Here is a 21,360-nt window from a genome sequence, read left to right as displayed (position 1 = left end):
TTTTAGGTTGGTAACCCTGTTCATATTCTATTCTGATTTCGTTCGGCTTACGACAGCTATTGAATCAGTCTTTAAAATGGCGGCGAAAAGTGGTGGTAATGACGAGTGGTTCTCGGCTATAAAACCAATACTAGTCGCATCATCTGGTTCCTTAAATAAAAATAGCATTATAGAACTTATAAAGAATATCGTAAAAAAGTAAGTATGGTTGATCGAAATAACATACTTTCTTGATATGATGTCTTATAATTTTACAAGTAGTTAACTCGAGGTGACAGAATAGAAATGGATGTTCAGCGTGATAAAGATAAATACAAGTATTTTTTTATTGATTGATATGATTTTTTTGCGTTTCACAGTGAGAACAAATTTGTCGAACACGAAGAACAATATGAAACATTCTACACGTCTGTCGCTGCACTTTCTGCAGAGTACATTAGTAATTTTGCTAATTCCTGTAAGTATTTCAAATTTTTCTCAAAAAGTATATCCTACATAACGTTTATAAACCAATCGTTTACGTGAAACTAAAGTTGTTTTTGAAAGTATAAAATTTATAAAAAAATGAAAAAAATCATTAGTCATTTGTAATATAACTTTTCTTTTTTATGAAGATTTTATCATTAAATAATATTTTTTACTATATTTAAGTTGTATAACTTGTATACTTTCATATTTCAATTTATGGTTTGAATATTTATAATTATTTTCTTCTTATCGTGTTTAGTGCAGTACTAAATATAAAATAAATGTATATACAGAGTAGTTTTAAGGAATTGCTTTAGTGATGGATTCTGTATATGAATACAATGAAAAAGTTCATATAAACCTTATTTGATCTTGTTTCATAAAAGTTATGGAATACTCTGCATATATAAAATACCACATTATTTCTTATATATAATATATATTTATATATAAATATAAAATTTGATATTCTTATGTCCCTGTAGATGTTAAAAGTCAAATACCTACAGTATGTCAAGCATGCAAGATCCTACTTCAGTATCTTGTCCGTGTTTTACGACAACAACAGACTCATTCTGGAGACACTAATGCATCAACTGTTGTAACTACTAAACAGTTACTTCTTCCGATACGTGCATTATGTACTGGGCAAACCTTACTTTCTTCAACGGAAGAAACAGCATTGATTACAATGATACAGAATGCAAAAGTACCTTCACAAGTTAAGGTCCCACAATCTGGAAAAGAGAAAGATACTTCTCCACAATGTGTTAAGGAGACAAAACGTACGCATAGCGATTTATCCAGCAGTATTCTTGAACAATTAACAATGCCATTACAAGATTTTGCACAACCTGTATCTTTTATTACTGAAAATTTTGCTGAAGGTACTAATAAAACCTCAACTGATACTGCAAACAACGAGATTCATACAGATACAAAGGTTAATTTTTATCATTTCTTATCTTTGTATTATTTGATATTAAACACAAGTATATCATAGTTGTTAATTGTGTATTTGATGTTTTTTTTTTTTTTAATTACAGATGATGTTCATAGCAAATAATATAGGCACTCTTCAAAGTATGGGTGCAGGTGATATATTATTGGATATGTGTGCTAATCTTACCCATGTATCGAGATATGCTCGCAAATATCAAACATATTTAAATAAAAAAAGTTTCAGTTTACCTGCAAATGCTACTGATGCTCATATAATACGACACAGCTTGCATTTAGTAGTTAATGACATAAACATTGTGCATAGTGTATTATCATTACCTGTGTTTGAACCATTGACACATGTGAAATTAGAAAAATTATCAACACTAGCTATGTCTTGCTTGTACTGCTCGATTACTAATGCAGCTGCATCAAGTATCGTTGGAATTACAAATGCTGTGTCTCCTAAATGCAGTACAAATACTTCTGGAAATACTCAAGCTAGCCAAGGCGCGAAAAATGCAGAGGATGCAGGTAGAATTCAGGAAGAATATGATGCATTAGCCATAACTGTTGTGGAGAAAAGTTTAGAGATATTTGGATTAGTTTCAAATATAATAAAAAATAGTACACGTGCTGGTGGACATGTGAGTTGATTGTCTTTATAATACTCGATAATATTTTATAATATGTATCATAATTTTCATTTTAATTAATAGATTCTTCAAAATCATCTATTGATTGGAGTTTGGTTATTGGTTGCTGGTTTGCAAGCTCAATTGTCAGTAAGCAGTTTTAGCGCAGCAGATAAAGTGAAAGATGAAAAAGGAAAATCGCCAAGTAAAGCGAGAGATGGAACTGGTCGTGTAAACTTGATGAAAGTGTAATACATATTTATTGCTTTTATAGATATTGTTTATTATTTTGATAAAAAAAATACTTTTAATGGAATAATGAAAATATAAATATCTAAATTTCCAGTCAACAAGGATTTGGAGTATTGTCGGTAGCATTGGCATCACATGCATTAACTTTGATGAGTGCTCTCCTTGAAGATGTATCTATAGAAGCCAATACAGATTCTTCTACTCCTGAGGCAGCACCATTAGATATCTTATCTACTGCTACTGCACTTCAAAGAGCAGTTACATTCCTACAAGCTGTACCTCTTAATCACTTATTATTTTATTTAGCAACTATTAGTTACAGAAAGGTAATATATTGATACTGTCTTAAAGTTATAGATATGATAAAAGTCTACGAATGATTTTAGACAAATTCACAATGTATTTCAATTCATAGGCTTGTACATTAAAAAGAATACAGAAGCATCCTCTGGAAGGAGACACTTTAAGTCAATCTGATTCTACCACATATTATGAAGATCTTTTAAGCTGTTCAGAGAATTCAACGGATGAAGGTAACTGCATAAATCATTTATATATTTGTACTAAATGTTAATTTATTATAACATAAATTTTATATTTACAATTTTATTTACTATCTATTATGTGTATATATATAAAAACCTTTTTCTTTTGTGTAAATTACATTGAATTATATTATATATTTAAATTATGTAACAAAATAGAGAGATAATTATCTAATAATTTAAATATATCTTAAGAAAAATATTTTATAAAGCTTCATATATCTTTATTAATGAAATGGTAGCTATTGTATCATTTTATTCAGTTTCAAAGTTGTATTTCTGTTTCTATATTTTGTTGCTGTTACTAACTTCCTGGTATATCTTCATGATATAGAACAAACTGTTATGTCGGTAGAGGAGGACAGCGAACCTATTTTGGGTCTGTGGTTTGAAGAAACCCTGGCTCCTTCTGATGGGCCACCTGCAAATGCCACTAAAGAACCAAGCAATGAAGCAAGTGCCGAACACACTGCAATTATCATTGTTCCAGATAATCGAGAACCACATGGTGTATGTTATTAATAATTTTTCTTATTATGTGAATTTACAAAAAGTTTGTTTTTCATATATTATAACAAAGCATGTGTATATGAGTTAAGTGTATAAACAGTATTTTAACATTATTACAGTATATTTCATTGGCAACTAAAATCTTCCAATTTATGAACCAACACTTAATTGGTAGTAGAAGTGCGTATGTCCGTGAATATGTTGTCAATGGATTAGTAGAGCAACAGATGGTTATATTAGCAGCAATAATAAGAGATTTGGATCATGAAACTGCTAGAACCGAAACAGGTTAGCAATTATATAATTTAAAAATATTTCATCAATATTTTTAATATATGTCATTATTTAATATGTTTTATCTTTTATAGGAACTATTTCAGTATTTTATGGTGCAACTTTAGGTGCATTATATTCTGAGTTTTCACAAGCTTTAAGTTGTTATACCCATAATTTACTTGCACATAATACATTAAGCGAAAGTTTACAAAATACTTTGCTTCAACATCTTAGTGTAAATCCTTGGTCTATTGAAACCAGTACAACTTCCACTTGGCCTTTACAAGTGTATCCTAGAACACTTAGTGTTTTAGCACAGGTTTTTAACTTTAATATTGAATTAATTTAATGCTATTAGAAATTATATATTATAAATTCTTATGAATGTGTTAATTTATAGGTACTGTTATTAAAACCTCAAGCAGAGAAAGAAGCTGCTTGTATAAGTATATGGCATAGATTAGTAACGACTTTGGTTGAAAATGTATGTAATCCACCAACAACATTTGAAGCTGAAAATGAAGGTTTGTTTAAGAATATATTTTATTACTTGAAAATATATTATTCGATAATTGTGAATGTAAATAATAATTTAATTAATTTTTCTAGATTTAAACGTCGAACATGCGCAATTAGTTTTATTTTTATTTCATTGTCTTAATTTAATGCAAAAAAAGTCGGTATTACTTCTAACTGGCAGTGGTGCAGTTCGTTGTAGCGAAGCTGTTAAGACGCCAATGAAAGATTATCAATTATTACATTTATCGCGTTTATTACTTTTGTTAGAATATCTCATGGAACATCTTTATGATGCACCTCCTACATTACTTGAACAGGTAAGAATCGAAATAATTATCCAATTTTGCATTTTTAAAAGCATTTGGTAGTTTTGTTATAATTTTATTAAAATATATCATTTATATATATTTTATTATATAAATATTTATTTATATAATAAGATATAATATGTCGATATATGAAACTAACCAGATGCAAAAGTAATCCCAATCTTTAATAAAATAAGAAAGAGATACCAGGGCCAGCAGACTGATAATGACATCTGATTGGTAGTAAATATCTCGTACACAGAAATTTTTATAATACATAATATAATTAATTCTGTAAATCTATAAAGTGTTTATAAAATTATTTTATCATATTGTCTAGGTACAATGGAATCTATTTTCTGCAACGAGTTTAGTGTCCGATGTAAAAGATGGAAATAAACAAGCATCCAGAATATTTACACCTTGGGCGGAAATTGAGGACAATTATCGTAAATTTTGTTCGCAAGACGAATTCTCTATGAAGCCTCGTTTTTATAATTTGTCTACTGCTGACTTTAATAATCAAGACACACCCAAATTAGATGGATTGGTTGGTTGTCATTTTTGAAATTTCACTTTGTAGTATTTATTGAAGTAGTTACTAATATTTTTTGTCTTCTTTAAACTTACAGGCTTGTAATTTTATTTTGGGTACACCAGATAAAATGAAATATCCTCTATTAGTTGATGCATTGATAGATATCCTCAATGTTTTGATACAAACAGATATGCCTAGAAAAACAACATCTGATAGTAAAGATAAAATGACATTTATTGGACTGTGTGCCATTCAATATTGTTTTTCTATATGTTGGCGATTATTATTAATGTTGCCTCCTTCTACACCATATATGGACAAACTTGCATTAGGAGAAGAGATACCAGCTGGTCCAATGTTACTTCATTCTTTGATCTGGGGACCTAGAACTGCTTATAAAACTTTTACTGGATGGATGAAAGACTGCTTGGTTAAGCAGGGGATATATACACAATATGCTGAAAATTTATTAAAGACAGTATCATCAACTGTGAATTCATTGAAATATGATATTACACTTGCGAAAAACTGCATTACGTCTTTAAAACCAGATATAAATACTGAATCAAAGATAATGCCAAAAGAGTCATTACCAAAACTGAGCTCATTATGTATATTAGCTGCAATTATTGGGAAGTTACAAGTTCTTATGGATGAAAGTATATCTAAAAGTCCTACTGATAATATTGAAGCTTCTAAATGCTCGCAAATTTCAGATTTCAATTCATCAAATTTGAATAAAATAATAGTTGATATTTTACCGCATTTTCTGTCATTAACAGAAGCTATTTTACGATCCTGTCAATCAAGCATATTGTATCAAATGCTCGATTCTTCAGACGTACAAAGCAAATACAACTTGCAAGATTATTTGATAATTGACAATATTATTTTTATAGCAGGTGCAAATTGGGCAGTAGAAGCATCGTTAGTAACATACTTACCCAATAATGTTAGATCCGTATTAGATAAATGGAAATCTATTAATGTTGCACATGTACCATGGAATACATACGCCAATGATATAATACCTGCTGAAAGTTACATCTTAACAACAGTGAATCACCATATCAATTCACTTTCTGAATATCCAACATTTTCTATTAATCCATCTTTAAAGAACCTGCTTCATTCTCTTATCACATTTATGATAGAATATGTAACTCCTACAACAGTCCCAGAACAATCTGATGTACACACTCAAGCTGTAGATATATTAATTTCTTTATCAATGGATGCACGCATGGAATATCTTCAAGAAATGTCAGGAAAAATATTAACAAAATTGATAGGCGATAACGATAGCGAAGCACGACAATTACGAGAACATTTATTTGTTTTGAATCATACATATAATTTAATTATTGAATATACAAATAATACAGACGAATCTATTGGCATATCTGTTGACGAAAAAATTCTGAAACGTTGCATTAAATATTGGGAAGATTTATTGGATAAACAAGTTGGGCACAAAGCCTTAGATTTATTTTTTGCACCAAATGCAAATCATACTCTTGTGGCTGTTTTATTATCAATAATATCACCACGTCTCACTCAACAATTTAGTACTCACGTTTTACACTTTTTCAATGCACTTTTTAAAGTAGCTGAAAAAGGACACGATGAAGCTGTAGAACGGCTTTGTAAGTCTGTTTTAAACATTACTAATATCCCTAATGCAAAACTTCAGATGTGGTTACGGCATATCATTCTTGGAGTGTCCAATACATCACCAAGTGCATCTTCTACGAACATTCAAACACCTACAGTAGTTACTGCTAATTCATTGGTAGCCGCATCTGGTAGTGCTGAAGATGGGCAGAAAGTGGAAGATGTGAACAATGCATCTAACAGTGAACAAGTTCAGTGGGCGATTTTATTATCTGATGGCTCTGTTGGTAGTAATCAAGTTACAAATACTAATGATGATCAACATTCAGTACATGAAAATAGTCGATTTTTATGTGCTCTTACAAATTATATTGTAAAAGAAAGAAGTACTGCAAATGAAGATGTTGCAGTGACTATTCTACAGGCACTTATTCCATTGGGTTATCATATTTTATCCCCTGCAATTGAAAGCAATGGTTTCTCGGAATTAATGCATATTATGTCTACCTTGGCTGATGTTGGATCCGATAAAGGACATATAATGTTATTTAAAGCAACAACAGAATGGGTTGAACTTTGCAAGGAACAATTAATGAACAAAGATCCACAAACTCTAGACAAATCATCTCCATATATTGAAGGTGGGTGTTGTATGTTAAACTATATAGCTGATGTAGCAAATGCGGTTTGTCCACAAATACAAGCATTGGATCGAGCTACTAGTCCACCTTGGGAAGGTATAACACCGATCAATGATATTAATGATAGCGATTGGTTGGATGAAATTCCACATGAAGAAGATGACAGTGCAGTAGAGGATTCTGACGAAGATAGTCTTTGCAATAAATTATGTACTTTCACAATTACTCAGAAGGAGTTTATGAATCAACATTGGTATCATTGTCATACTTGTAATATGGTGGATGGTGTTGGTGTTTGTACAGTCTGTGCACGTGTTTGTCATAGAGGACATGATGTTACATATGCGAAGTATGGAAATTTTTTCTGTGACTGTGGTGCCAAAGATGATGGATCTTGTCAAGCACTAATAAAACGTAGTCCTCAAACCTCAGAACATCAAGCAAGTAATAATGTATCATATAATAATATTGGTGCACCTGTGGAGAACAATGCACTTCTCACTAGTAGTTTACGTCAAAAGACTTCAAGTCCTGTACATTTCTATGATAAACACGAGAGAACTGGACGCGATAAACAAAAGCAAGATCGTTTAGCAAAACAACTTGAAAGTTCCAAAGAATGGGTACAGTCACATTTATGGAAGAGTGGATTAGTTTCATCGTTAATGGATTTAATTTATGCATTGATACCTGCAGTAGATGCTTGTTGTCAACAGAATTCTCCAGTTGGTTGTCATGCACGAGCACAGAAAGCTCTTAGGCAGTTACATACTTTAGAAAAGAAATTTGAACACACAAATCAACTTATGTTACCAACATTAGGATCTCAGGAAGGTGCTTTTGAAAATGTGAGAATGAATTATTCGGGTGATCAAGGACAAACCATTAGACAACTTTTATCAGCGCATATGATACGACGTGTTGCGATGTGTTGTTTATCATCGCCACATGGTAAGAGGCAACATTTAGCAGTTTCACATGAAAAAGGAAAAATAACAGTGTTGCAACTTAGTGCTTTATTGAAACAAGCTGATTCTTCTAAACGAAAACTCACATTGACCAGATTAGCATCTGCACCAATTCCTTTCACTGTACTTTCAATAACTGGAAATCAATGGAATGAAGATTTCTTAGCAGTTTGTGGTTTCAAGGATTGTCACGTACTTACTTTTAACAGCTCTGGAACAGTATCTGACCATTTAGTTTTACATCCTCAACTTGAAACTGGAAACTTTATTATAAAAGCTTTATGGCTTCCTGGTTGTCAAACTCAATTGGCATTAGTTACAGCAGATTTTGTAAAAATTTATGATCTTGCAAAGGATACACTGAGTCCTCAATATTATTTTCTAGTACCAACAGGCAAAATAAGAGACTGTACATTTATACACACTGAAAATGGTGTATTCCATTTATTACTAATGTCCTCTGTAGGATATATTTATAGTCAAGCAATGGATGGAGAAAGTTTAGCTAAAGATGGTCCATTTTATGTCACTAATACATTGGATGTTTATCATCCAGAGATAAAAGATAATGGACAAGTTGGTAATGGTGGAATATCAATTTATTATTCACATGCATTACAATTACTATTTTTCAGTTATGCATGTGGCAAAAGTTTTATTGCACCTTTAAAAAATACTGATGCTGATATTACAGTTGTGTTTCAAATAAATCTTAGTAGTAATAAAACAAACGGAAATAAATCTAATAATAATCAACCACAACCTCTATGTCAGTGGAGTGAAGTTGTTAATCATCCTGGATTAGTTTGCTCTGTTTTACAAACAAGTAATAATCCAGTGATATTAATGATCAAACCAGATGCTATTATGATCCAAGAGATTAAAGTTTTACCAGCAAAAGCAAAAATTATGGATATGGTTGCCATCAGACATCCAAGTTCAAATGCAGAACATCGTACAACATTGATATTGTTATGTGAAGATGGAAGTTTAAGAATTTATATGGCTGGAATGGAACAAACAGGATTTTGGATGTCATCTGCTATACAACCAAATTGTACAATAACAGGAATTAAACCAACGAGAAAAAAGAAAACAAATAAAACAACAAAACCAACGGGTTCTGTCACATTTCCTATCGACTTTTTTGAACATTGCCAAGTTATGAATGATGTTGAATATGGTGGCAACGATCTTCTGCAGATTTATAATGTAGCGCAAATTAAACATCGTTTAAATACAACTGGAATGTATGTTGTTTCCACAAAAGCTATGGGTTTTAATGTAGAAGTTACTAATAACGACGCGATTCTAGTCATGACTGGGATAAGAGTATTACTTGGAAATCAAGATATTCAGAGGGCACCTTTATATGTTGTAGTAAGTTAATAAATTGTCGATATTAATGCAAAAATAAAAATATATTATAAGCATATTAATTATTTATTTACTGTTGTAGGTATTTGGTAGGACTATACGTACTACGTTGACTAGAAGTCGATGGTTTGATATTCCTTTAACAAGGGAAGAAAGTTTGTTGGCTGACAAAAAATTGACTATCACTTTTGGTCCTTCTCAAGATCCAGAAGGTGTCATAATGGTTGACTCCATAAAAATGTTTGTTTATTATTATTAATATTATTTTTAATATTTTTTATTTTACAATTGCATTTATTTTTATATGCTTAATTTAAATACACAGAAATATTAATTTTAATAAAATTCTTTATTAATTTTATTAGATATGGAAAGACTAAAGATGCGTTTGGTTGGCCAGAAGAAACTGAGGAAATTCTACCTGGTGGTCAATCCACGTCAGCTCACATACCTGCCATTAGTAATGAGGCAGACAATACTATCGTTTCTCCAGCACCATTATCTTCTATCGATAGGTAAGTTCTTATTTATAAATATAATAGTTTAAATTGAGTCAGTTTATATAAAGATATCGTTTTATTATTACGATGCCACAGATTGACAAAGGACAATTCTGTCAATGTAGAGAGGTAAGAAATATGAATATATATGTATATATATATATATATAAAAATATATAAAATATAATAGTGTTAGTATATATAAGATATAAATTAATTACTGTGTAATATATATGTGATTCTAAATTATTTTACAGGATGGTTTCAAGCATCCTTGAAGTTTTGGAGTTGTCTTTTAACTTATCTTCGAATGACGATAATAAGTTGCCATTCAGAACAGCGGCAGTTGACATGGCATCACGACTTTTAGTATTACCAACACCTCCATTAGTGCAAGTGAATACAACAGCATTACTCGCTGCACTATATAGTTCTAAACAAATGTATCACTTTCATAAAGTAAGATTTTCTAGAAATATATTTAATTAATAAAACGCTAAAGAGAAAGAGAGAGGGAAAGAGAAATAAATTATATTTATTAATAATTTTGGTTATAGGATCAGGTTTTACTTGTACATGTACTTGAGACATTAAAAACAATGAGAGAGATTGAGGATTCACGTGATATAGATGCAGAAAATTTCTACAGGCTCGTACTTATTGTAAGAGGAATTGCTATATGCAGAGCAAACAATCTTGCCAAATTTGCAGAACAATATACTAATAAACCCATGGATGAAAGTAAAAGTAATTATTTGATAATGCATAACAATTTGATAATATAATGAAGAAAATATTAGTAATATGTCCTTATTTTTAATTCCAGTACCTATCTTTGAAGCTGATCGTTTGAACATGAAAAATCTTACAAGTGCAGATGGCAATCAACACTTAGTCATACAACTTACAGAAGTTTTATGGCTGTTACATGCAGCATATCCAAAGAACATGGCTCTTGCACCAGTTGTAGTTCCAGGATTAACACATACTGAAGCAACAGTTCATGCACTTGTCGAAATTATTCATGCATTTACTACATGCGATGTTGATGGCAACACGCCTCTGGCAGCAAAATTATACTTACAATTATTATTGTCTTCAGATACAACAATTAGCTTCAGTGCTAAGCATGCTATAATAAGAGTACTAAGACCGAGATATAAAAGGAGACGGGTATATATACCGAGTCCACCTAATTGTAACACTCCAGGTATAAAATATAGTGAAAAATAAATTATATTTACAATAAAAGATATAATAATAATAATGACAACATTAAGAATAAATTTACATGATATCGCTTATCAATTATAAATGATAATAATTATATGTATATAATACAGGTACAACTGCAGAAGCGGAAGAACAACCTGCACCAGCAACTTCGCGACCATCACAAAGTACAGCAACACGAGAACCTGAACAACAATATCACGTTGAAGCTGTAGATCAAGTAGTAGCTCTTCTTGGAGCAATTGCTAATCAAGGACCTGCTGATGGAAGAGCTAATCCTCTTGAAGCGTTCCTTGGACCCGGTAGTTTACAACAACTCCTTGGTATTCCTCCAGATGCGGATGAAACAGTGGTTCAGATTGCAATTGCGTTAAGTTTAGAAGATCATGAAGATTCTGCAGATATAGAAACTTTAAGGCAAGGCTTTGAAACTTTGCGAAATTTAGGTGGATCTATTCTTCAAAACATACAAGCTTTGGCTGCTCAGGGAATGGTTCAAACTCTAAATACAGCCCAGGTAATTTATAATGAATAAATATGCAATGAAGTATGTGTATAATCATATATAAGAGAGAAATTATTTATTGCATTCATTCTTCTTCAGGGTCATGAAGGAGGTCATTATTCTGATACAACTGCATCTGCAGGTGGCTCAGATGATGAAGGATCAACAGCTGCTACCGATGGTAGTACTTTGAGAACATCACCAGCTGAACAAGTAATTAATTATTTTTGATAATAGTTATTTATAGATTATTTAGAATTAATAATAATATTGTACCATCGTTTGAGAATTTTCTTTAAATATCTTTTTTTGTTTTGTGATAGGGAGGTAGTCGTGGTAGCAAAGGTAGTGAGAGCAGTGGAAGCGAAAGTGGAGGAAGTGCTGTTGATAGCATGGCAGGAGAGCATAACGTTTCAGGAAGAAGTTCCGCATATGGTGACAATGCAACTGCTGATGTAGCTCCAGTTGGAGTTAGTACCAATCAAGCAACACGCACTGAAACTACATCTGTAGGTGCTACTACTTCTATTGCTGTAAGTTACTGTATTATGAATATAAATATTTTTTAGTAGAGAAAATACAAACAAATTTACTAAACGTTCATTAAATTGTGAATAGACAACAGAACAAGAAAGTACTGAACAAGAACAAGGTAATGATCAAGAATGTGATACAAGTGTAGAAGGAGCAACAAAACTTCACTCTATACAACTTCTATTATTAGATAAGCTTACACAATTTATACCTGATTTAACAAATGTTCCTGGTGTACTTGTAATACCATACATGCAAGTACGTAATTTTTTATCTTTAGTAATATTATGTTTTAAAAATATTTTTCTTACTAAACTTTATCATTGTATTTATGTAGGTTATTTTAATGTTAACATCTGATTTGGATGGTCAAGATGAGAGAGATAGAGCGTGTGTAGAACGTTTAATTCATATGTTAGTGAAAGAATTAGAAATGGATAAGCCTGATACAAATAATATTTGTCAACGAACTAATAAAAAAGAAGTCCATTTGGTTATCATGCGGTTACTTAGTTAGTATACGCACATAATGATTTTTTTTATTTTTTTATTATAAATATAAATCATTTTTTTAATAATTTTATTTCTTCATTTATAGGTGTTTTAATGTCTCGTTCAAAATATAATACTAAATCCCCATCAGAAAATCCAAACTTTGTTTCGCAAACGGTTGCTACAATACTTAGCAAAGCAGGCGTTATAGATTATTGTTTGACGTTATTGAAGGCATTATTAGAATATTGGAAAACGTACGTCTTTCTTTGTAATAATAATATACACATTTATTGTGTTCATATATGTATATATATATATAATTTATAACATTTATATCTAGAACATCTAGCGAAGAAACCGGGAATATGATTGGTGGCTTATTACTTAAAGAACATTTAACAAGTTCGCCGCCTGATATGTCGCCATTCTTTTTGCGACAATATGTAAAAGGACATGCTGGAGATGTATTTGAACCATATCCTCAATTATTAACAGAAATGGTTTTGCGTTTACCATATCAAGTGCATAAATATTCTGAAAGTAACACAATTCAACCAGCATTTGATCAGGTAATTAATTATATTCATAATAATAATATAAATTAATGGTCAAATAAGATATCTTATCTTAATTAAACAAAATTGATTTAATGTGTACAGCCCTGGTATTTATATTTATGCGAGTATATGATGCTCTATCAAACACCATTCGTTAGAAGACAAGTACGGAAATTGCTATTATTTATATGCGGTAACAAAGAAAAATATAGACAATTGCGTGACTTACATGCTCTTATTTCTCATATACAGGTAAAACTATAAGTATTTTATTGAAGAATGTTATTCGCTCTTCTTCGAAACTAGATTATAAATAAGATAAAATTAATTTTGTTTTTTTTTTTCTTTTTTTTGCTATTTTACAGGCAGTACAGCAATGTTGTACTACTGGAGGATATGATCCCCAACAATTACATCCTCATTCCATCAATCTTTCTTATGATTCATTAGTAGAATTAATCGAACATTTGAAATATTGTGTTGAAATAGCAAGTAGCCGTACTGGTAATTGGCAAAGATTTTGCTTGAATCAAAATACCGTTTTAGCGTATCTTTTCTCGGTTTCTACTCTTTTGGACGAAGGTGTAAGTTCTACGGTACTTCAGTTGTTACAGTGTGCTATATGTTCAAACAATAAATCAAAAGAAGCAAAAGATAATAAAGCAAAGGTAAAATGTACAATAATAGATATCGTTGAAAATAATAATAATAATGATCTTCTAAAAGTTCTATCTAAAAATGTTCTTTTAATATTCTTTATTCATGTTTATTAATACAGGATAGTAAATCATCAACCAAAGAACGCCGTGATCGAGAAAAATCTGAAGATTCTGATACAGAAGCAAAGTTTGAAGAAGCACAATGTCTTACCTTGGTAGAACAAATTCAGAAACAAGTGTCACCCGCATTATTGACGAAGTTTATACAAACATTTTTATTGGAAACTAATAATACAAACGTTCGTTGGCAGGCACATTCACTTATACTGGCTATTTACAAGTATGGCAATAATATTAATTTGTTATTTTTAATAAAAAATAATAATAGTATTAGTAGTAGTAGTAGTAGTAGTAATAGTATTCTAGATCATTTTTATAAATTAACTTTATTTTCAGGAATTGTGGTCCAGCAGATCAAGAACGTTTATTAGATATTCTTTGGCGTTTATGGCCTTTGCTTCCAGCTTATGGACGTAAAGCCGCACAATTCGTTGATTTATTAGGATATTTCTCTTTAAAAACACCTCACACTGGAAAAAAAATGTATTCATATATGGAACAGGCAGTTACAGTTTTACGTGCACAAAATCAATTACTTGCCCAACATCCAAATGCAAATCTTTATGCAAATTTAGCACAGTATGTAGAATTGGATGGTTATTATTTGGAAAGTGAACCATGTCTTGTGTGTAATAATCCAGAAGTACCAATGGCTACTATCAAACTTTCATCGATCAAGGTTGATTCTAAATTTACAACAACAACTCAAATTGTTAAATTAATTGGTAGCCATACTATAAGCCGAATAACATTACGTATTGGTGATTTGAAAAGGACAAAGATGGTGCGTACTATTAATGTTTATTACAATAATCGATCTGTCCAAGCAGTGGTCGAATTGAAAAATAAACCAGCAATGTGGCACAAGGCTAAACAAATCTCATTATCTCAAGGACAAACAGAAATAAAAATGGAATTCCCATTGCCAATAGTGGCTTGTAATTTGATGATCGAATATGCCGACTTTTACGAAAATATTCAAGCTTCTTCAGAAACTCTACAATGTCCACGGTGTTCTGCTAGCGTACCAGCAAATCCAGGTGTTTGTGCAAATTGTGGAGAAAACGTATTTCAATGTCACAAATGTCGGGCCATTAATTATGACGAAAAAGATCCATTCTTATGTCATTCCTGTGGTTTTTGTAAATATGCCAAATTCGATTATACGTTAACTGCTCGTCCTTGCTGTGCCGTCGATCCTATAGAAAATGATGATGACAGAAAGAAAGCAGCAGTGAGCATTAATACTTTACTAGAAAAAGCTGATAGGGTTTATAAAACTCTGATATCTCACAAGCCTACTTTAGAAATGTTACTCGTTAAAATATCAGAACATCGATTGGATCGAGGATTAGAGGAAGGTGTTCAAATATCAGGCAATACACAAGTAAATCGTGCGATTCAATTATTGGCTCAAAGATATTGCGGGGAATGTAAAACTTCCTTTGAAGAATTGAGCAAAATCATACAAAAAGTTTTAGCTTGTCGTCGAGAATTAGTTGCATATGATAGAAATCAACGTGGTCAAAATCAATCGACTACCTACGCAAGAAATGAGACTACGGTGAAAAATGATACGTTTGTTCCACCACCTGGACGATGTTATGGTTGTGCCTCGGCTGCAACTGAACATTGTTTAACATTGCTACGCGCTTTAGCTACTAATACTATCGCAAGAGATGTTTTGTGTAGGCAAGGATTGATTCAGGAACTTGTAGAACATAATTTACGTAAAGGAACAATACAGATGCAAGAAGAAGTTAGACAATTGCTCTGTCTTGTTACAAGAGATAATGCACAGTCTACAAAAGAATTATGTTCTCTTTTAACTGGACGGATTACTTTAACATTACGAGGAAGAGTTGCAACGTCTGATCTTTCCATCGCTGTTCGACATGAAATGGCATTACTTGCTGCTCTCGTACAAAAACAAGATTCATGCTGGGAACAAAAACTACGTTGTATTATGCAACTATTTTTGATGGCATGCAAAGAATCAAAGAGTCCTGTTGTCATGGATAGTATTATATTGCCGTGTTTGAAAATATTACAAAGTCTTATCAAACCTGAGCAACCTGTTTCAAAGAAAAATAAGGATAAAACTATTGAATCGGTTGCAACTGTACAGCCGCCGGAAGGTGTAAGTATTGATGTAGAAAAATGGCTCAATGGTGATGCTAAACATTCTTATACCGAATGGCTTCAACGAATGCCTGCTAAGAAAACAGAATCAACGCCAAGTAAACCCTTGAAAAAAGGTGAAACTCGTATATTATATCTTATGGAAAAATATGGACGCAGATGGCAATATCGATGTATGAGACATCATGGAATGCAACAACTTAAATTAGCAGATGGTGCATGGTTAAAAGAAGTTCTTTTCAATCCTAGTTCACGTTTGGCACGACAAGTTGCTTGTAACATGGTTGAAAGTCTTTGTCAAGGTACAGAAAGAAAGAAAGAAATTCTTGTATTATTGACATGTTATCTCGAAGAAATGCGCACAGCTGGAGAAAGTAGTACAGAATTTCTCGCACTATACGAAAGTCTCATCAGACAACCACCTTGGAAACAATTCTTAGCTGTTCGCGGTGTAATGACCTTACTGGCTGCTTTATTAACAAGAGAAATAGAAGAATTACATAGATTAGAAGAAATGACATTGACTAGTGATTTAGCTCAAGGATACTCTTTAAAGATGTTAACTGAATTGCTTGCAACTTTCTTAGAACAGGAAAATATAAAACAACAATATAAAGGAAGACTTGTAGGTGCAGTTTTGAATGGTTACTTATCATTGAGAAGACTTGTCGTTCAAAGAACAAGACTTATTGATGAGACACAAGAAAAACTATTAGAACTTTTAGAAGAAATGACTACTGGAACTGAGGAAGAAACTAAAGCGTTTATGGCTGTGTGTGTTGAAACTGTGCAGAAATATAGTCCTCAAGATGTACGCACGCCAGTATTTATTTTCGAAAGACTTTGTTCCATTATTTATCCAGAAGATAATGATGTTGGAGAATTCTTCCTGATACTCGAAAAAGATCCCCAACAGGAAGACTTTTTACAAGGAAGAATGTTGGGTAATCCATACAGTAGTTTAGAACCCGGTTTGGGTCCATTAATGAGAGATGTTAAAAACAAAATCTGTCAGGATTGTGAATTAGTAGCTTTATTGGAAGATGACAATGGAATGGAACTTCTTGTTAACAATAAGATTATTAGTTTAGACCTTCAAGTCAAAGAAGTATATAAAAAAGTATGGCTTGCAGAAGGAGGTGAATCTGATCCAATGCGCGTAGTATATAGAATGCGAGGACTTCTTGGAGATGCGACTGAAGAATTTGTAGAAACTTTAAATGCCAATAGTGAACAAGAAGTAAACAATGAAGAAGTATATAAAATGGCTAATGTATTAGCTGATTGTGGAGGTTTACACATTATGTTAAACCGACTGGCAGCCATACAAGATGTTACTAGAGCTGGGCCACTTCTTCAAGTTCTTTTAAAATTATTTAGATTATGTGTAAAAGTAAAAAAGAATCAAGATGTATTGAGTAAGCCAGAATTAAAAGCTGTCAGTGTTCTGTTAGACGTTTTGCAACGTTGTCTTGCAACTGAATCTGATAATTCACAATCTAAAGTAACAGAACAACTTTTGGATATTATGGAAACAATTTTGGCAAATGCAGCTTCTCAACCTCTTAGCACATTCGAAGCTTTTTCACGTACGCTTGGTGGTCCAGAACATATTAAAGCACTTCTCTCTTGTACACAATCCGCAGCAGTTAGGCAAAGTAGTAATGTGCTGGCACATCTTGCTAGGGTTCTCGCAGCTCTCACGTACAGTGATCAAGATAAAATGGCTTTACTATGTGATTACTTCAAGCCAGTTCTCAATTTTTACAAATTTGATTTTGAACATACACCAGAGGATGAACAGAAGCTAGAATTATTTTGCATCCTCACACAGGGTATTGAACGTAATGCTATAGGAAATACATTGAAAGATTATATTATTAATATGAATATAGTAAAAGATGCTTTTGAATATATAACTGTACAAGCACCATGTGTTAAACCTACTTTGCTTCGTACAGATAGCGACGAATTGAAAGATTTTATTTCCAAACCAGCACTTAAATATATTTTACGATTTCTTACTGGTCTAGCAACAGATCATGAACCAACCCAATTAGCAGCCTCGCAAGTTACAATTAGTATAATCCATAGATTAGAACAAGTATCCTCTGATGAACATGTTGGTTCATTAGCAGAGAACTTACTTGAAGCACTTTGTACTAATAAACGTGTTGCCCAGTTGATTGAAGAAGCTCGGCAACATACACGCAGTGAAAAGAAACGTTTAGCCATGGCAATGAGAGAAAGACAATTAGGAGCACTTGGTATGCAAACTAATGATAAGGGTCAAGTAACAGCAAGTGGAACAATTCTTCAACAAATGGAAGACTTGGGAGATGAAAGTGGATTGGTTTGCGTTATTTGTCGCGAGGGTTATAAATTTAAGCCCAATATGGTAATTTTATATGATTGATATATTAATTACAATTATTATATATAAATAAAATAATCAATTTAATGTTTTCTTTTTTTTTTATTATAGGTATTAGGTATTTATACATTTACAAAACGATGTAACGTTGAGGAATTCGAAACGAAACAGAGGAAAACTGTTGGGTATACAACAGTAACTCATTTTAACGTGGTTCATGTAGATTGTCACATGTCAGCAGTACGTTTAGCACGTGCCAGAGACGAATGGGAGAGTGCAGCTTTACAAAATGCTAATACCAAATGTAATGGACTTCTTCCACTGTGGGGTCCACAAGTGCCAGAATCAGCATTTGCCAGTTGTTTAGCAAGACATAATACGTATTTGCAAGAATGCACGAGTCATCGTGATATATCCTATCCATCCACAATTCATGATTTAAAGTTATTATTATTACGTTTTGCACAAGAAAAAAGTTTTCATGAAGATACTGGAGGTGGTGGTCCTCAATCCAATATGCATATGGTTCCATATTTAATACACATGGCATTATATGTTATTAATACGTACGTAAATATTACTATTATTATATAGTTATTATTATATATTATAATAATTTTCAACTAGAATTAAGTTATATTTTATACTCATGTTTTATTATAATAATTCTTTAAAACATTTTTATTGTTATTGAAATTTTTCTCTTTTTTCTTTTTTTTTTTTTTTTTTTATTATTATATAGCACACGTACGGCTAGTAGAGAAGATAAAGCTCTTGTCACTTATTTGGAATCTCCAGCTAGTGCAGCGTGGCTTGAAAATTGCTATGAAGCAGATGGGCCATTATATCAGTGCACGCTTTCAATTCTTTTATTGACTCCTAGTCGTTGGAAAAAATATAAAGTTGCATTTTTCAACAGATTTATCGTACTCGCGCATCAACGTTATGAATCCCCATCGGTTGCAACAAAAAATATTTTCGACACAACCGTGAAAGAATATAATGTTTATAAAAGTACTCTTATATTCTTAGGTCTTATCGATTGTATCTACACTAATTTCTTTGGGGCAAGTATCATTTTATATTTTACATATAAAATATGATTGAAAAATATATATTGGAAGTTAATTATTCTTTTTTCGATTATTATAGAAAATAAATGTGCTGTACGATGAAAAGTGGCCTTCGATCTTAGCTGAATATATTAGGCATAACGACGAAGCCATGTTAAAAGCTTCAGAACGAGTCCTTGCAACATATCGCAATGAATTGTTGCCTTGTGCATCATTTGAAGAATTTTTTGACGTTCTTGGTAAATTAAAAAAAAAGAAAAAATGATTTATATTATTTATATTTTAATTTTGATATACTATTCTAATTTATATATTTATTAATATATAACATATAATCACAATTGCAGGATTACTTGGCGAAATATCAGATCCCTCGACTCACATAACTGAGCTACTTCGACGTTTCGCTTGAAAAGGGTCAATCAGTTTCTTTTTTTTAACTAACGCAAATATTTGTAGATTTTTCACGTATACAAGAAATTCCTGTGTAATATCCTATATTAAGATTCTTTGGGGAAATTTCCATAAAAATTAAAGAACACTGTTAGTCCTATCTAATTCTATATGCTGTACCTTAGTGTTATATATGCTTATGTGTGTATATATATGTGCGTGTATATATAGGTGTGTTTACATATACATATATATATAGACGCGCTGTAACAGGCTCTGCTTTAATGAAATGCGGTGTAATAAAATCTTTGCAAGTGATAATTTTAATTACTTTTCTATATCCTAGAAATTGTATGATTGCAAAAAGTTTATTTCTTATGGACTGCTGTGAAAACATTGATACAAGTATTATTTGTAAGTAAAATATACAATTTTTTAAACATAGCATAATGGTTTACATTGAGGTGCTAAACAACTTGGTTGTGGACAACAATCTGGACCTCTTCTATACCACTTCAGTGTCTATAAAATAAATTAACAAAGATAAGTATATTTTTATTATATAACGAGTTGCTTTATTTATTTTTAATAAAATTAATAAATCACATACACACATGTATGTATAAAAATAATTTATTAACATTATACTTACACCTTGAAGCATATATGTTCTACCAGGTATCTTGTAAATTAAATCAGATGCAACATCATGAAGATTGGACACCAGCATAATATTTGCTGTTGAATCGTAAGTAATCAGAGGCCTATTTTCGGGAAATACCCATGCAGGTTTACATTCTTCAGGACTTGGTTTAACGTGCCATGCTTCAGGATCATTTTTACGATTATATTGTACATACGTCATAGGTCTCGTAGTACGCCTCGAATATATTAGGAATTAGTATCAATTAAAAAAAAAAAAAAATATTTCAAGTAGGTTTTTCTTACAAACAATCCATCTTTGCAAATAAACATTTCAAACGTTGAAGTTCTTGACCGCTACTACAAGTTTTATTAGAGAAACCCCAATTTCCAATTGCTTCTGCAACTCCATCGTTATTGCCATTTGAATATTTTACACAAGACATTTTTAGAAAATATTGATATTATAATAATAAATATATATTTATATAGTTATTTTTTAAGTTTCAATACTTTAACAAAGAATTTAGAATATGTACC

The 21,360-nt window shown here is 31.6% G+C and overlaps 2 protein-coding genes across 4 annotated transcripts; one reads left to right on the top strand and one right to left on the bottom strand.

Annotated features, from left to right (window-relative positions):
* The first annotated feature begins 44 nt into the window (after nt 1-44).
* Nucleotides 45-20,499, top strand: poe (E3 ubiquitin-protein ligase-like protein poe). Of its 3 annotated transcripts, none has more exons than XM_035883604.2 (35): nt 45-198; nt 360-457; nt 954-1,411; nt 1,515-2,057; nt 2,130-2,293; nt 2,392-2,623; nt 2,713-2,830; nt 3,198-3,352; nt 3,472-3,640; nt 3,721-3,947; nt 4,029-4,152; nt 4,238-4,464; nt 4,796-5,005; nt 5,088-9,596; nt 9,676-9,833; nt 9,959-10,108; nt 10,190-10,222; nt 10,351-10,552; nt 10,651-10,840; nt 10,920-11,303; nt 11,437-11,843; nt 11,931-12,044; nt 12,155-12,364; nt 12,450-12,623; nt 12,703-12,877; nt 12,964-13,114; nt 13,201-13,429; nt 13,520-13,669; nt 13,783-14,085; nt 14,196-14,416; nt 14,533-18,736; nt 18,824-19,278; nt 19,455-19,779; nt 19,865-20,024; nt 20,133-20,499. In XM_035883604.2, the coding sequence occupies exons 1-35, from the start codon at nt 77-79 to the stop codon at nt 20,195-20,197; spliced, it is 15,816 nt and encodes a 5,271-aa protein (XP_035739497.2). In that variant the 5' UTR covers nt 45-76; the 3' UTR covers nt 20,198-20,499. The 3 variants fall into 3 exon arrangements, with proteins under 3 accessions (XP_035739497.2, XP_035739496.2, XP_035739498.2); XM_035883603.2 differs by having other exon boundaries at nt 3,177-3,352; XM_035883605.2 differs by lacking the exon at nt 10,190-10,222 and having other exon boundaries at nt 3,177-3,352.
* Nucleotides 20,469-21,344, bottom strand: LOC118449244 (uncharacterized). The gene is made up of 3 exons (XM_035883612.2): nt 21,127-21,344; nt 20,831-21,059; nt 20,469-20,700 (listed from the first exon to the last, which is right to left on the bottom strand). The coding sequence occupies exons 1-3, from the start codon at nt 21,264-21,266 to the stop codon at nt 20,614-20,616; spliced, it is 456 nt and encodes a 151-aa protein (XP_035739505.1). The 5' UTR covers nt 21,267-21,344; the 3' UTR covers nt 20,469-20,613.
* Between the last annotated feature and the right edge of the window lie 16 nt (nt 21,345-21,360).

The sequence above is a fragment of the Vespa mandarinia genome, chromosome 12, assembly GCF_050613455.1.
Source record: "Vespa mandarinia isolate Hongniang chromosome 12, ASM5061345v1, whole genome shotgun sequence".
Lineage (NCBI taxonomy): Eukaryota > Metazoa > Arthropoda > Insecta > Hymenoptera > Vespidae > Vespa > Vespa mandarinia.
Note: the sequence above shows the minus strand (reverse complement) of the source record. Positions and strands in the feature narration are given on the sequence as shown.